This window comes from Chamaea fasciata, unplaced genomic scaffold (genome assembly GCF_029207755.1).
Source record: "Chamaea fasciata isolate MVZ Bird 193981 ecotype frontalis unplaced genomic scaffold, bChaFas1.0.hap1 SCAF_10, whole genome shotgun sequence".
Lineage (NCBI taxonomy): Eukaryota > Metazoa > Chordata > Aves > Passeriformes > Sylviidae > Chamaea > Chamaea fasciata.
In genome coordinates, this window is record NW_027094095.1 from 26,607,742 (window position 1) to 26,625,321 (window position 17,580).

The window sequence follows — 17,580 nt, forward strand, 5'->3', positions numbered from 1 at the left end:
AGCTAGCATATGTTCAGCAGAAAAAAACCAGCTTTATAAAAGTCTTTTGTTCAGCCCTGCCTTCATTCCTGCTTCTGCCTGTAGACTGTGCTGCCAGTGAAAGGGTTTGGCCAAGAACATTTGTGCTCCAGTTATCTTCCTCCAGTGGGCTATCAAAACCCTCCCTGAGATCAAACCAGAATTCCTAATGGAAAATGAATTTGCCCAAAAATTTCTTTTCCCACATTTAAACTTTTTGTTTTGTTAGTGTCTTAAACTTCCAAGTGGGCATGGCAGTGTTTGCTGACTTGGCTTCAACAAAATGAGGCTTGGATTTAATGAGCGTTATCTTTTGTATTTTATTTAAATTAGCTTTGAGTTAAACATGACAGGCATTATTGCTAGTTTTTACACTGCATCAGAGATTATATTAATTTGGATAACAGCTGTTTACAGTACAGCCTTGAAAATTGCATATTAACAATTGTGTGAATTTGGACTGTTTTCTGGTGTCTGGACAAGGGTATATATGGATAATATTGCATATACTCAGTGAGGTTATTTTCTGCGGACCATGGATGATTTTGAAAGACACTGGTCAAGCTTTTCCCTGTTACCCCTACAGGGAGCCTCTTTGATCAACCAAGAGCTCTAAGCTCAAGGAGCTTATTTCACAATTCTAGATTATTTATGGCAAACTTGCACATGTTATTCTTCTACCAGATAGGTCTTTAGTTGTTTCTCTGATGTTTACACTTCTGATTTATTTAGAGATCCTATATCCCTTTCAGCCTTTGTTTTTCTGGGCTAACGCTTCTATTTTTATTTTGTTTATTAGCAGATAGGATATTCAAACAACTTGGTTTTCCTGAAAAACAAAATGTCTCTTCTACAGTCAGTGAAACCAAACAAAAACAACAGTGAAAAAAAAAGAAAATATTAAAATGAGGCACGTGTTAAGTGATGGACAGTCAAGTGATTGACTGACTGCTCGGCATCTTGCCGTAAATTTGTCATGGTCACTCATAGAAGAGGAAGTACTCACCTCCAAATCTGCAGAATATGCAGCTCCAAGGGATAAGCACCTTTTCACGTGCTGCTGGATGTTATCCTCTCTCACTGGGGTAAACCATTCCCTGACATGAATGAAGATCTCGCCAGGAGCGCAGCACTACATGGAATGATACAAAAAAAGTAGAACCAGGCCTGTAAGTTATTTCAAGGCTAATTTTAGTCTAAAGCTTCGGCAGAGCAAAGAAGTTTTCTTTAACCTGATTTCTAGTCTGAAATTACGCTGCAGGGTGCTTGCTTATGGTGTTCAGCAGACTTCATTTTGATGAGCACTGGGCTCCTTTTTGCTTAAGTTCACAGAGAAGGCCATGCCCAGTCCTTTCCTGCCCCCAAGGAAGAACACGGAGCTGCCCACCTCCCAGAAGGGTCAGTTCATTTCTGTTTTTGCTGTGTGATTCAAAACAAGAAGTGAAAACAAAAAGTTGTTTGCTGCAGTAATTTCTACTCATGTCCTTACTGCACAGGAGATTCATTGATAAGAAAGGTGGTAACCCATTTAAAGACAGGAATTCAGGTTCATCTTGTTACCTTGGCTGTTTGGTTCAGCTAATCTGTGGTGTTCCCAGGGAAGCACATTCCCTGACTTCACTTAACTGCAGCCCACCATAAGGAGACAAAGTGAGTTTAGTCCTGTAGACTTGCAGGAGTGGCACTAAATGCCATCTGCTTCCCAAGTTACTTTGCTGCATCCATTGCCTCTTGGAGAGGTCTCCATTCAGGGATCAAAGGGTGAGCTAGAAAGTCTAGAAAGATAACTAAAATGTTTCATAGTCATTGAGTCATGATATTTCTGCTAATGAAGTTACAGTCTGAGCAACAAGCTGCTTTTTCTCTTGGGGCTTATCTAGGTAATACAGTTACCTCTGTAGTTACACCCTGGTGACTCCCAGGGTAACAAGACTAAATGTCTAGACTAAATGTCATAAGGTAAACGTGAAGAACTCAAAGGTTTTCTTGATAGCTGTTTTGCTGGGGCTGTGTGTATATTTTTTTTTTACTTCCAAAAAGCTCAGTGTTACTCCATTCTGGTGTTTTGTTGTGACTGCAGTTTGTCTGTGTGAGTATAAATTGACAAAACTTATTTTAGTGAGCGTGTAGGTTGGAGCAGGACATGGTTATTCCACCCTAAACATTAATGCAGGAGAATACAGTGAGTATGAATGTTTCTTTATATTTTCATAAAGCCTGAGAGTTTTGGTAGCATAATGTTATGGACATTGGGCCCTCATTTCTGACTCAGGAGGACAACAAAAGGAGCATGAACCTCACCCAGAGTGATGGAGTTAAACCTCAGTGCAGGACCTGAGCTGCATCTGTGTATGTATGTGTAAATGTTCTTGGTAAATTAGAGCTTTTAAATTTGCACGGACAAATTTTGTATTTCCATGAGACTTTCTCAGCCCCAGCTGTAGAACTGCCTCTTGTGTATCACTGTGTTTAGTGTTTAGGGTTTCTGGTGTTGCTCACACAACGTGAAGGATGGGTTGTTACGGATGCATGAGCTGAGGCTGGAACTCTCCAGGCTTTGCAGCTGCCCTCATGCGGGTGTGTCAGGGTGAAATGGGGCTTTGTCTTCCAACCAGTCAGTCCATATTCGGAAAAATGACCTCTCTGTTTTCATGTCCCTCCTCTCAAACAGTTTTCTGTTCTTCTGAGATTTTGTGGCAGCCTGAGCCATAATTCAGGCAAGTACTTAAGTAGGTGCTCAAGTGCCATGTCCCTGGTAGTATCTGAAATCCTTACTAAGTGTGCTACTGAGGCTGTAGTGGGGGCATTGGTAGATTTTAGTGATCCATGCAGACAGTAGGATGAATCCATTGTGGAAGCTTGTAAGTTTTCCTTCAGAAAGGCAGTTGCATGTAAACAAAGCCCTCTCTTCTATGACAGTGGGTGTAAGCAGGGGAACGGTCTGACAAAACAGAGGTTTTTCTTCATCCCACTGGAGCTGAACAAGATGAAATGGGAGCTGCAGAGGCTGGATTGGGCTCTGTTCTTCCCTCTCACTCTTGCAAAACCTTGGACCTGCTTCAGTTCCCCCTTCAAATCACCTATCCCAAAAGCACCTGTGCTGAAAGGGACATGGGTATTTTTGGTGTGAAACCAGCACAGGCAAAATCCAAACATGAGTGTAAAAAGCCCCACTACACCATAGATGGAAAAGGCTGATTAGCCGGGTGTTTGCATGTACAGTTAGTGGTGGAGGTTGTACCTTATCTATCTGTGAGGCTGAACGTTTGCAATTGATCCTGCTTGCACCAGCAACTGGCTCCTTCATACATAGCAGTGCAATGAATCCATGTTGTCTGGTGGCACATTAAAGAGATGACCAGGCGCCCCTTGAACTGTCTCTGTGCATTTAAAACTTTTTAAATAGTAGGAAAAACGTGTTCTGGAAATATTTCACTTGTATAACCAACTCCTGAGAGAGCTATTTATGATTTCTCTACCTGTTCTTGGCACAGGCTTTTTTTCTGTTAGAAGAGGTTTGACAGTTGCATGAGATCACACTTGGATTTGTGCCCTGCGAGCTGAAAACGCAGAGTCATTGCTTGCGAGGACAAGACTTAGCTGGAAAAAATAGAAACATTGCCCTTGTGTTCACTGCTAATACTGCATCAAGAAGTGGAGCTCCATCAAGCTTTAGTGTGCCATGATATTCATGCAGTCATTACTTGCTTATAAATAGAGAACTGCTTAAAAAAACCCCAACAAACCAGGAGATTTAGGAATATTCATTTAATGCCTGGGACGTTCTTTTAAGATTAATAAATGACTGGATGAGATGAGCCGATAGGCTGACTCGGTGCCTCTGGCTGTTTACAGCTGCTGCTTATTAACTCAGGGATGAAATAATTAATGTTGTTATCAAAATGACACTAAACAAATAGTCAGATCACATTTTTTGCGTGTGCTCGTTCTTCCTGAAGTGGGAGATGGCAGCGAGTGGGCACCTGGGGGAAGTGTCAGTGTCCACACTATGGCGTGCCCTGAGCTGTGCCTCTTGTGCACAGCCCAGCAGTTCAGGGTGCTGCTGGCACTGATTCAAACCCCAGTTCCAGCCTCAAGATGTGGCTGAAATCACGGAAAACCCCAGTCAGTTTCCCAGGATCTGGTGGAAGAGAGGAGCTGTTGGCTGGGTGAATGGTAGGGACACCCTCACCAGTGACACCGGGACAGTGGTGCGCAGAGACTCAGACTGTGTTTGAGGTGCCCCAGTGCAGGGCAGGTGTATGTGAGGCTTCATCTGCCGGTGGCTTTCCAGCAAGCTGATGCAGAAACATGCTAAAAGAAAAACAAACACACACACACACACACACACACACAAAAAAAAAAAGCTGTGGTTATGCTGTTGCAAAATGCAGCATGTCGATGTATCCTTTAACTGGCCTCAGGAAGCCTCCTGGCTGCCTGTGCACAGTCCCCTGCTGCACTGGGGCTTCTCACACACCTTGATCCCAGGGGTATCCACTGTTCATTAGAAATTCAGATGCCAGTAAGAAAATGAAAAGGCCTGTGGAGCTGAGCGTACCATCAAACTGCCAAGGTGTGGCAGCTTTCTGCGTGAGCAAGCATCTGTAATTGAGGATGGCTTTTTAAAAAAGGCAATTAAAATATTTCGAATTGAGTACAAAGTTACGATGCAGTGAAGTATAGCACGGATTCCTGGTTTTTGGAACAAACCCTGCTGTCACGGGCTGCCTCACTGACACAGTCTCGCAGCAGGCGCCCCACACCAGCAGTCTCTCTGCTGCGGGTTTTCCTGCTCTGTGGTTACACAGACCCAGCTCATCACCAGCCCCATCTGCTTTTTGAAGCTCTTCTGCAATAGCGTGTGGACTGCTGCCCCTTTTCTCCCCCAAGTCATTTATCCTTAGCAGAGCAATCTGTTTTCTCTCCTCTCCTTATGCTGTGGCAGAGCTTTGTGCTGCATGAGTCCCGCTCTCCTGAGTCCCTGTTTGCTGTGAACCTGATGGAAAATTCTTCTGGCAGGTGTGGCAGAGGTTTGCAGTGTGTGAGACTCCTGCTCTTCAAAGTCCCTGTTTGCTGCCAGTCCTGACAGAAAAATGTCCATCGGGTTTCTGCTTGGCTTTCCCTGCTGGGGGAGCCCATTGCTGGCCCACCTTTCCCAGGCTCTGGCACAGCTTGGCCTCATCAGCTGGGCCCGGGTTGGAAGGTCGCTGTCACGGTTTGCAGAAGCCTTCTCCTATATTTCCTCTTCTGTGTATTTTTGGTGAGGTAACAGACTGTATCTCTATAAAAGGAACGACTGTGTCCTCTTTCAGGCCTCTTTTTGGTGCTCGCTTACAACCGGGTGGCTACAAAACCAGCAGTTTGTGTCACGGCCTAGGATAATGCATGAGGGGCAGATGATCTGAGGAAGCTGCTGCTGTGCCTGTTTTTGTCACTTGTGTTACCTCTTATCTGAAGCCGACTTGACACCTCACAGAGACCTTACATAAGGGTGATGCTCTCAGTCTAGCTGGGACTGGTGTGTCTATTTAAGTCCTGTTTAGGAAGCTGATGTTGGAGGATCTATGCTCCTTGATAGGATGCTTTTGGATGTCTGTGGAAAGGAGCTTTAGGCAAGGCTGTTAAACTGCGTTCTGGAGAGTCCTCTTTGCCCAAGGAGGGTGCTTGTCAAATGTTGAACAGTAATGTTCAGCCTAGAGATGAGATCATTCGTCACTTGGTATCTCCAATCCTTTGATACCCTACTCACTCTTTTTTAAAAATACTTTCCTAGTTCTGCATAATATTTCCATGCTGTGTGTTATGGTGTTCACATTAGTTCAGACTGGCACCCTTAAATACACACATATACATGTCAGTTTACACACTCAAGTACAGCCTATACTTGTGCCTCAGCAGCTCTCCCCTGACGGACTGACTGCTCGTGCCTTCAGCTTACGTGCATTTTCATGTTTACTCCCTCCTTGGCTCCTTGTCCCCAGTCTGTTTTCTTGGCTAATTCGAGCTGATTTCCATAATTTTGCTACCTTGTTCCTGAACTCCTCAGAAGGGCTGTTTTGTTCTTCGAATTGCCATCAAGCTGACCTAATTCTTGCCAGAAGACATATTTTAGCACTTCTGCTATTTTTTAAGTGTTTGGAGTCAGGTTTTCACAATTGGCTTGAGTCCCAACAGGGGCACTCCTCCCATTTTTCTCTTGCGTGCCTGTTCCCAACTTTCCCAGCAGCTGCAGAGATCTCCCTGTCAGTGGCAATGGTTTGTTTGCTTTCCATGAGGGGAAGAGTCAGTCAGAGCAGTGTCCTTGGAGCCATTGCAAGGGACGTGACAGGACCCACAGTCCTGAGGCAGTGCTGTTTTAGACCAGCTGGAATCAGCTGTGCCCTAATCTCCAAATTCCCTGAAATGGCACCATAAGCAGGGACTGTGTGTGCTTACTCAGCTGCACTGAGTCTGTGGGTTCAGTAGCAGTTCAGGGCACAGTGGGCACTGCTGTTCACTCTTGGTGCCTTACGCCGCCCACCTGAAGTCCCTTATATTCCTGTACTCTTCCATGGGAATGCCTGTCCAGTGATCCATACCCAACCCTTCCTACTGAGGACTTGCATGCGCTTGTCGGAGTGATGCAATGCTTTGGGAGCTTTGGGCCAGGCCCGTGTCTCAGGTGGCAGAAGCACGTGTGGGCTTTTTGTACCCAGAGGTGAGTCAGGGCCTCGGGGTGGTTTGGGGTGTGCACAGGACAGTGTCCGGGACAGGTCCCACGTGCCCAACATCGTGGAGCAGGACGGGGTGTGAGCAAAGCCTGTTTGCACACAGGGCCTGGCTCAGTGAGAGTCACCGCTGCCTGCAGACTCTGTGAGTTCCCCAGCATGATCAATACTACCATTTTTTAGCTGTTACCCCTTCGATTTATACTGTAAACAAGTTGCACTGACTGATAGTTACCCTTTGCAGAAAGCAGATGTGTCTAAAGGAAGTGTGAACGATTCCCCGATGTGGACTGCTCCTGTTCTGTCAGCTTTTCCATCATACCTTCCCTCGTGTCTTGTGCTTGAATGCAGCCTCCAAAAACACAGTTAACTCCATTCCTTTGTTTGGGGTGTTCTTTTTAATTTTTGCTTCCTGCTACCCAGCAGTTCCACAGCAGTCAGTGGCTGGCACACAGTAGGTTACTTTACTTTTCAGCAGAGGAGACAGTCTGAGATATTTGTTTTCAGCCTTTTCCACCTCAGAACTGTTTTCTTCCCCCAAAAGTTCAGGTTCTTATTTGCTGTTAAATCTACTTCTGAGTTTTCCAGCAGCCATCTCACTTGAAACCTAAGTGCTGCGCTTAATGCAGCCATAGCACAGTAATAACTGTAATAGCTGTCTCCTCTTGTCAAGCCTAAGGAGGGTTTCTGCAAAGAACCACTTGGCCTAAGTGGGAGAGAACATGTACCAATGACACCAATGTGGGGTTGCTTATGGGGTAGGAAGGTCCACATTCACCTGCTGTTCTTCCACCACCTGCTGCAGAATTGATTGTTGGCCCCTTCTGTTGGATTTTCTCCCTACTCAGCTGCTTTGCTTTGTAGTCCCTGGGGTGTACCAGTCTCAGGAGGCTGCATTTTCTGCCTGAGTGTCCTTAATTCAATGTTTAGGTGCAACTGTTCTTTCCTGGCTTTTCTCACTGCAGCAGCCTGACAGAAAAGCATGAATTTTTATAAATTGTTTATGAATCTTTCCCTTCTCAATATAAAAAAAGCCTATTAAAATAAACATGCTGGGAGCTGTAACAAGAGGGCTTTGTTATCTCTCAGAAGTTGTGGCCTGATGCTGTAAGTTGAGCTGTCAGTGAGGCTGTCTGGAGGGGTGGAATCAATTCTCTGGTGAGCAATTTACTGGTCTGGGACATGTTGGTGTATAAATTACTGACTTTCCTGAAAAAATTCACACTCTGATGTTTGATTGGATCTCTGGAGAGTGGAACAAGGACACCTAAAACTGACACAAAGCTGGTGAACAAGAAATCAGCAAGTGGAACTATCAGAACTCAAGGCTGACGCCCTTGAGTCAGAGAAACCTGCTGTGCAGCCTGGAAATGTCAGAACTGGCTGTGTCAGGAGATTGTGCTTCCAGGGAGTAATTACTGCTTTTTAATTACTGCTTTTTCCCTACAACTCTTCCTTGCTAGTCTTTTGTATTTAGGTTTGCCTTGATGGTTAATCAAATTTCAGAGCAGGTGACACTGCAGAGCTTCAGGTGATTTCCATCTGCCAGGTGAGGCTGGGTTTGTTCTGGCCAGGCTGCAAGGGCCCTGCCAGCTGTTTGTCTTGGCAGTAGGTTGATAGCCTTTTTGGGTTTGTGTGACAGCACAGAGACGAAACTTGAAAGTCCTTTTCTCACAGCCCTTGTCACTGTCTAGGAAAGCAGCAGGCAGGATACATCTACTTTGTGCCTCCTTTCTCTGTCCCAGCCCTATTTTTGGTAGCAAAGCTGAGCTCAGGGGACAGGTGATATTTTAAGAGTCAGCAGTCAGGCAGGAGTCACTTCCTTTCACGGTTGTTACTCTTTTCCCACTCTTCAGATACATTTATTTCCCAGTAATTTCAGTGGAATAATTGTGAAGAATGCACAAGACAGTTTTACAGTTTGGGTTATGGTGTGAATGAGGCTGTGCCATCTCTGCAGAACCACCATGGCTTTCACCAAAAAACACCTCTCTCAGAAGTGTGATCCATGACTCAAAATGGGTGTTTCTTCTTAACTGGAGTCAACAGCTGGAGGAACACAGCACAGATCCTGCAGGTTCCTCTCCTGTGTGCAAACTGATTCCTCAGTCTGTTGTTCTATTAAATACCAACCGTATTTGCCGTGCCCTATTCCTGCAATGCCAGAATTCTCAGTTATCTTTCCTTAGGAGCACCATGGTGGGAAGTGTGTGTGCTCATGTATCTGATCTGCCTGTCCCAGATGTCCCTTCCAAAAGGGAGATGGGAGAGGAGAGGATTCTTCTTTCTGAAGAACTTGTTAGTATTAAGTGCTCAGCTGTTGCAGTTATTAGTACTGAGTGACTATTTGGAAGCAGAAGTATTTAAAAATCGGGTAACAATTTCATTACGTGATGTTTTATAGCAACTGCTATTCAACTTTATAAATTAACTGCTCTCTTCTGTATGGCAGAAAAAGGCTTTTATAGTTGGCAGGCTGCTCATAATATTCTAGGGATTATTAAAGTAAGCTGTAGTTGTTGTATAATGCACATTATAATGGCGCGTGGTTTTACATTAATGTGTCTTGGGGGAGGATACTATTTCAGAATGTGTATTCACATATGGATGGAGTTTGAGTTTTTTCACCCTGATCAGAATGACATTCACAGAAAAGGTCCCTGGACCATGATCCCAGCAAGTTCCTTGTGAGTAGTAGAGTGGTGAGAAGAGAAAATTTCATCAAATTCAGCAGGAATTTTTTGAAACAGACCTCGAAGAGCGCAGGTTGTTTTTTTTTTATTTTTCTCACCTCCTGACTTTACATTTGTAAACTGAGGTTGTTCATATTTAGGTGAGTTATTTGGGCTCCCTGCTCTCCTTAAGAGGTGAGAAAGCTGGGGAGCAGCCAGGCTGAGCTGTGTGTAAGGGTGATGAGTGCTGCACTGGGGCTGCAGTGTGGTGGGACTGGTGTGTGTGAACCAGGGCAGCTGCCTTCAGACATCCTGTTCCAGGCAGGACGTTTACAAGTCGAAGGGATTTCAGAACAGAGCTGTGGGAACAGCTGGGGAAATGCAAATGGAACTGTTATATTTGCATTAATTAATTAGGCAGCAACCACAAGGAGCGTAAGCACTGGTTTTTAAAAAGTGTGAAAAAGATGTAGGATAAACATAGTTAGGGAGGTGTTTGTCTCCTCTGTCGGACTGAATTAACAGATACACTGTTGATCTGATAAAATGCAAATTAATATCCCAGGGTGAGACACACAGAGGGCACTGGATTAGGTGAGGAAGAAAATTTAGAGATGAAAACAGGGCAAAGCAGTCAGTAGAGGAAAGCAGGTTGCTGTAGACAGGATCTCAGGGACAGCAGTGATGCTTTAACCTCTGGAACTATTCGATATTAGGAGTTATTCATCTCACCTTTGACCGTCCTGAAAGGATAATTTGGGCATGTTGGTGCAATTATAAAAACAACAAACAAACAAAAGCCCTGATGACATGCTGCTGATATGTGGCATAGAGGGATCTTAAAATAATCTTTATCCAGGGATTAAGAGTTTCTGATCTACCACTGACCTGTTTTCAGAGTATTACAAATTCATCGTACTTGCAAAAACAAGACAAAAAGGCTGTAAAACAAGAGAAAAGCAGATTTACAACACCATACAAGTAACTAAGTTGCACTGATGAGGAAACTTCAAAAACCTTGCTTGGCGAAACCTCCTTTTTCTAGTCAAGAATCTAAAGTGTGCTTTGAAATCTGTGTGTAGAAAGTTTCTGGGCCTTTTAGGCCATGTGTGAAAATGTTTCTTTTCCTTAGGAGTGAGCGATGCAGACCTCCAGATGCCCTCTATGATTTTTTTTCCCCCCCAAGGGAGGAGGAGCTGGGGTGAGATGGAGACACAAACGCTGCTGTAGTCCTTGAGTCTGAATTAATGCTGTTGTTTTTAAGGGTTGAATAAACATTGGGAGTGAATGATTTCTGTGCACAGAAAGCCAGGGAAACCACTGACTTTGTGAACAAAGAGAAAGTTGTGTATCTCCAGGATTATGGACATCTGAAGTGTTTCATCATTACTAAATTCTTATGGGGAAAAAATAATTGACTAAGGCAAATTAAGTGCCAGAAAGTGATTTTTATTTCATGGCCTGACAGTAATATGTGGATTTGATTATTTGTTTTGGCCTTTTTAGGGGGTTTTTGCACGTAGTAATAGTGTTAGCATGAAATTTCATCGTAGTTGGAAGTGCCTTACATCTTTATCAAATGATAAATAACACAGACTTTGGCTAGAAGTTCAGTATTTTGTAATTTTGTCTGTAAAAACATTTTCCATGGTTGATAAGAGAAATATGATACACCAGAGCAATAAATTCCTGCTCATCTTTGGAGTAAAATAATAATTACTTGGGTAATACAATCTTTTTTATATACACACACGTCAGGGGCCCCTGGCTACAAATGTGAGTTGAGTGAAGTCTCCAGTCGTTCCCCTGGAGCACCCACCCTGGAGGAGCAGGACCTCGGTCAGTGAAAGCAGCCTTTATAAACTGTGAAGGATTTGCAAAGGGGTGATAAACCCACACGGGACCGGCAGTTTGGAATTATTGTTGGATGTTTTAACTCCCCAAATCGCTGCGGAGATTGGGTAGTGGAGAAATCCAGGGCTGCAGCTGCCACGTGGCTGCCAGCGGGGCCAGCTGGGTGTGTGCCCGAGGGGCTGCCGGCGGGGGCAGGAGCCCGGCTCCACTCAGGGCTGGTGCTCGGGGTCCCTTGAGGGAGCTGGGCATGTCACCTTGCAGCCAGAGAAACCCGGGCTCTCCAATCCTCATCAATAAATAGTTCAAAATAGTTTTAGAATCATACAGCTATGAATACACCTTTTCTTTTTACCTGTTGGAGGGGAGAGGGCTGGTTTGAAAGGGTCGGTGTCGATGTACCCTATAATGTGACACTGCAACGTGTGTGCGGCTGTGTTCTTCATTTCCCTGGTACATTCGTGTGCAGGGCTCACTTTGGGCAGACTTCTAATAGCAGTGGGGAGGGGAGATCAAAGTGCCACCAGGCAGCGTGTGCGGTGCCTGGGTACCGAGTGGTCTCTGTGGTTTATTTACAGTCATTTGTTCCGCATTTTTCACAACAGCCACACCAACCCCAGCTCTCGGCGTTCACAAGCGTGAGGACATCGCGGTGAAAGACGCCACCATTTTCACCCAGTTCCTGCTCTGACAAGAGGTTCTTGTCTAGCATGCGAAATTGTAGAAGCCCCCAGCTGGCGACTATAAATTCCTGCCTTAATGGGCTGTGTCAGACGCGTCGGGGGTGGCTGTGCTGGGAGGGAACCTGAGACAGGATGCCAAAGGGAGGAGTTTCCATCCAGCGCTGGCAGTCGGGCCGGCGTTTGTGCGTTCGGCACGCGAAGGGCGCCGGCGGTCCCTCCAGCCCCTCTGCGGGGAAGGTGACACCCAGGGGAGAGCGGCACTGCGGTAACGCACAAGTGGCTTCCACAGCTGCAGGGTCCCTCAGTGGTCATTCACAAGTGCCTGAGAAAGACTAGAACAAGAGAATGAGGTTTTGTTCTTGTCCGGCCCGTCACAGGTTTAAAAGTTGTGATTTCCTGTCCAGAACTTAGCCGAAGCAGTTGTTGATTGGGCAATGTGTGATTGTTGCTCACTTCAGCCTTGTCCAGATGTGACCGTTCTAACTCACAACAGATTCTTACTTAACTGTAGTTTCCTTTCGTTGTATCATTTTCACTGAGATCATCAGTTTGTTGTTCTTCTGCTACAGATACTCACTGTCAGTTTTCGTTGCTATTTTCAGACATTTTGAGGATTTCTTGGATCTTTTGTCCTGTTTTTGCCTTTCCTTGAATTTCTGCATTATCACTTGCAGCCATGGCTCAGGCCAGGGGAGCTGTGTTAAGTACAGTTCCCTCCCCTCCTCCTGCCCACGTTGGCACCAGCCTGGGCTGTGCCTGTGGTTCATTGTACTGCTCCTCCTTTTTTCCTACGTGTGAAGGAGGGTACATCCCTCTCCAATGCTGGGTGTTCTCTACATCTGTGTAACAAGTGAAGGAGGTAGCAGTAATGTCCTGCTAGTGCTTTAATAACCTGTTCAAAGAAGTACAGCAAAGCCCTGGGGGGAAAAAAAAAGTTACTGGTAGTTTGTGGTGCTCAGTTCTTGAAACATAAAACCAGGACCAGGCTCCGCCTTGAGCTGAAGTGTTCAGTGGAGAGGCTGTGCAGCATTTGTCAGGGGAAAGGGCTTTATTTTGCTGGCACCAAAGGCTGCAGTTACTTTCGGAATACTGTTATATCTGACAGGCCAGCCCTAGGTTCAGCTGGTGCTTTTCTCTGTCCAAATGATGATTAGAGAATACTTTAGATAATTTAAAACGCTAAAAGGCTGCTGATCCAAAAGAATTGTGTGATTCTGTGAAATATGGTTCAGAGTAGTCAGGAAATTAATCACTTGGAGAACCCCTGGCGTTCTGTCTTTTGAACCTTCTTATAATTCCTCTGAGTTCTGCCAGGAAATCAGAGGGGAAAATCCTAGGGTAGCTATATTAAGAGATGACTGTGAATTTTACCCCACAGCTGAATAGCCAGTGGTAGGCACTGTGTTCAGTGAAGAGTTGCCAGGCAGCCTTCTATCTGTAATTAGCATTTCTCCCGAGCAAGGCCTTCTGCTGCTGCGTGGCACCAGCGAGAGGCTGCTCACCCCTGGGACAGCTTTCTTCTGGCCTTCCAGGAGTCCTGGCTGGCTGTCCACTTGCTGTGATTCCTGGCAGTGAAAGGAGAAGGGCTTTATTGGGTTTGACAAATGCAGTGTTACATGTGGGAGGTGACCTGTGCTGCCTCAGCCGCACACACCTGCCCTGGGCTCAGCTTGCACCAGTGTCCTCTGAAACTGCAAATTTGGCATTTGCCAAACAGATGATTCGGTGCATTGTGTGTCTGATGCAGCAGGTTTATTTTCAGACACATCTATAAGTTGAATTTTTTCTGCTGTTTAAGAAGAACTATTAAAATGGGTCTCTTGCAAGAAATTGCCTCCCTGTTAATAACAGATTTATGACTACAGGCCAATACTGTCCTAATAGTGCATCCTGTTCAAAATTGGTATTTATGTACCAAGAAATGCTTTAAAAGCAAATAAATTAAATACCATGTTAATATAAATGTTAGTGAAAATATCTGGTCTAAAGTTCATCAATATTCAAAAGAAGCTTCTCAGAATGTGGTTGAGGAAGAATTGCTTTATAGCTTTTTTTTTTTTTTAATATATACTTTAAACATATCCATAGTTGAATCCAGCTTGAGAGAACTTGTAAAGTTATATTAGTGTGTGAGAAGAAACATAAAACTTGGGTTATTTACTTAAGCTGTTGTTTGTGCTTTCCAGGTAACATTATTTTAACAAATGAAAATGAAATATGCAGTTCTAGATTTAAGCTTGTGCGGCCCAAAAGAGTTGACATAAATTTTAACTATTGCAGAATAAGTAAAAAACCTTCCTCTCTAAAAATTTTTAGAGTAAGCAGTGTCCTCATCTTTCCAAAGAATTCTTCCTAAATGTAAAAAGAAGATAAAAATCATGGGATATACTTTCAGTTGCAGATACTGGGGGATCTCCCTGAGCCCTTACACTGCTCCATTCTGTAGCTTAGCACTTCAGCAGGTGCCTGGAAGGTTTATTTGCCTGCTGGCTTGTGGAGTCTTTTGTCCATGTGTCTCCTGTGTGAACAATTCCTGGAGATCAAAAGCTTTTGCAGAGAACAACCATGAACAGCTCCTTGCTCAAATACTGCCCTCAATTCTCTCTCAGGTTCTCATTGTAATTATAGCCCCAAAACTGCCAAGTAGGAGTGGGAGTTCATACAAATATTTGTAGGACTGTGAATTGTACTGCGCGGCGGAAGGCCAGGAAAGCCTCTGAGGTGGTTTTTAACAGAAATGTTTTGCTTTCAGGAGCAGGTGCCTGTCCCTGTGTATCACCCCACGCCGAGCCAGACTCGCCTGGCCACGCAGCTGACGGAGGAGGAGCAGATCCGGATCGCGCAGCGCATCGGCCTCATCCAGCACCTTCCCAAAGGAGTCTACGACCCCGGCAGAGACGGCTCCGAGAAGAAGATCCGAGAGTAAGTGCCGGGCACTGGATGGATGGGGTGTGGCTGTCGCTTTGCTTTGGGATGCTGCTCTGGGAAACCTGACCTTGTCATCCTGGGTTTGCCTTATTTTCAGGGACTGTAATTGAATGTAGCTTTTTTTTAAAAAATAAAGCCCTGCAGAAGGCTGAGGTGGTGAGCAGCATCCCTGCCGAGGGCTCCAAGGTCCCTTTAACCCAAACCGCTCCGTGCATCTGAGGCTCTTTCCTTTATCTTACACAAGGGTACTCCTCACAGTACCTACAAATACTAAAAGCATCCGGGAGTAGATATTACACTGTTTTTAATTTCCAGGTTGGTAACAACTGCTTAAATATTTTATTTTTCCCCCCCAGATGTGTCATTTGTATGATGGACTTTGTTTATGGGGACCCTATCCGATTTCTGCCGTGCATGCACATTTACCACCTGGACTGTATAGATGACTGGTTGATGAGATCCTTTACCTGTCCATCCTGCATGGAGCCAGTGGATGCAGCACTGCTTTCATCATATGAGACTAACTGAGCCAGGGTTTCTCTACTGAACCTTCAAGGAGACCATCCACTTCAATGGGTTTGATCCTTTTGTCATTCAGCCCAAAGAGCCAGGAATTAGGAATTAAGATCATGCACAAAGTATACATTTCCTAATAAATAAATAAAAAATTATTCCTGAATGGCTGCAAATATTGGAAAACATAGTATTTTAGAGACTATAGAAAAGTAGGTTGTTATTTTTAATGTAAAGCCTTGACCCACCATTGTCTTTTAATGTTTGTTCTTACACCCATATATAGGAATTGTGTAAAGTGTTACAGCAACTGTAAATGTTTAAACTGCGTGTATCCAATTTTATTAGCAGCAAGATAAGAGTATTTTTTTCCTAAATAAAGTAACCAGTTTTGTTCTGATTCTTTTCACAAGTCCTGGCATTTGGGTCAAGGCTTTATTGAAATCTACATTTTATAACACTGGCACAAAGAAATAGTTTTAAGCTTGTTTGCACAGTTCTTTTTCTTTTTTCTTTTTTTTTTTTTTTCCATTGGAGATGGAATTCATTGCCTTAGGTCTTTTTAATAGTGTATTGTTATTGTTGGGCTGGCTCTATGCTTGAAAACCAGTTTATTTATAACCTGTTAAAAGTGCTATATTTTGTTTGCAGTTAGGAATATGCAGACTTCAAAGTGATCTCCTAGCTTGTAAGCAAACTGAGATGCATTATCCCTTTTCTACAAGTGATGCAGATTATGAAGATATGACACAAGTCCTACAGTGAAACTGTGGTTTCATGGGGTTTTTTTATAACTTCCTTTGGCTTTGATGAAATAACAGTCCTTAAACTTTAATATGTGACCTTTAACTTGATCAGATTAAAAGTGGGCCGGATGAACAATAAATAGTTAAGCTGCCATAACTGAAAAAAAAAAAATTGGAACTAATGTAGTGTTAGCACTGATCACTTATTCTACTTTTTTCTCCCTAAAAATGGTTGTCTTGGATCATAGTAAATGGATACTGCATCTCTCGTTCTTGTAGTTCTTAGGTTATCAGAAGTTAAGAATAAACATACTGTATCTCAGTCTCCTGTATTAAATGTATCTGTTGAGCCCTGCTGGCTGACACATCAGTCCACCAAACAGGAATGAATGCAGAGAGGAGAAAAATAGACTTTGTTCTGCACATAAATGCAAAGTTTATATAAACACAGAGTGTCAGTGTAGCAGTGGAGGGGCAAACAGTCTTGCTATAGCCAGAATGACACAATTCCCTGATTTCTGTAGCAAACAGTATGTGCTTGTTAAGAGAGGCTCCAGCAAAGACTGTAGCTGTAAAGACCTTTTTCCACTTAGCATGATTTTTTCCTTTTTTCTTCTCCCCCACTCCCTTAATGTACCTACTGTGACTTCTGTGCATTCAGTGCCACCCTGACACAGTGAGAAGCCCTGGTCTCATGAAATGGAACACAATCTCAAGTTAACCACAGCAAACTGGGGGATATTCTTTGATTGTGTTTCAGCTATAGTTTGAGTTCTTGATACAACAAGTTGTGTTTGAAGACCCAGGTCCTTTGAGGACTTAGTGCATTTACAGTAGAGGAGAATTGTAATTCTGTGGGTTATGGATAACTGGTCAGCACAATAGAGAGTCAACGTGTGTTTGTTATTCCTGCAGCTGACAGCACCCTGCTCCCTTAGAGAAGAACTCCAAGGAGCAGTCAAAAGGAACTGAAAACACTCTGCAGTTCTAGATTCACTCAAATGGCCAGACATTTATCTGGACACAACGTTTTGCTGAATTCATATACATACCTAATTACATGGATCACAATCTGGGAAGAGAGACCTGAAGTTGTGCAATATCATTGTTCCTTTTTCATCATTCCATGTGTGTTCCTTTGTGTCTTCCTTTTTGTCTGTTTGTTTCAGGGGTTGGATTCTTTTTTTTTTTTCCTTTTTTTTTTTTTTTTTTGGTAAAACAATGTCCACATTAAGTATTCATTTCTTTATCTTGTTAAAACTGGCAAATGAACAATTTGAAAAAAACAGTGTTGTCATGGTGGTATTAGTCTTTATTTATTACAAGACTTGATTAAGAAAGATTTAAAAGAAGTAGGAAGTGATGGGTTACTGAGATGAATGCTTTCCTAGGCAGCTGACACCTGAGCAGCTGAACTTTTAACGCTGATACTGACTGGGCTAAGGGAAGAAATTACTTT

General features: G+C 43.8%; 1 protein-coding gene across 1 annotated transcript in view; it reads left to right on the forward strand.

The window, feature by feature from the left end:
- RNF11 (ring finger protein 11) overlaps positions 1–17,413 on the forward strand; it is a 31,488-nt gene extending 14,075 nt beyond the window's left edge. Inside the window, exons 2-3 of the mRNA XM_066192799.1 lie at positions 14,687–14,856; positions 15,219–17,413. Of these exons, the coding sequence (XP_066048896.1) occupies positions 14,687–14,856; positions 15,219–15,390 (342 nt within the window). The 3' untranslated portion in view covers positions 15,391–17,413. The remainder of the gene's footprint in view (positions 1–14,686; positions 14,857–15,218) is intronic.
- Positions 17,414–17,580: the final 167 nt, after the last annotated feature.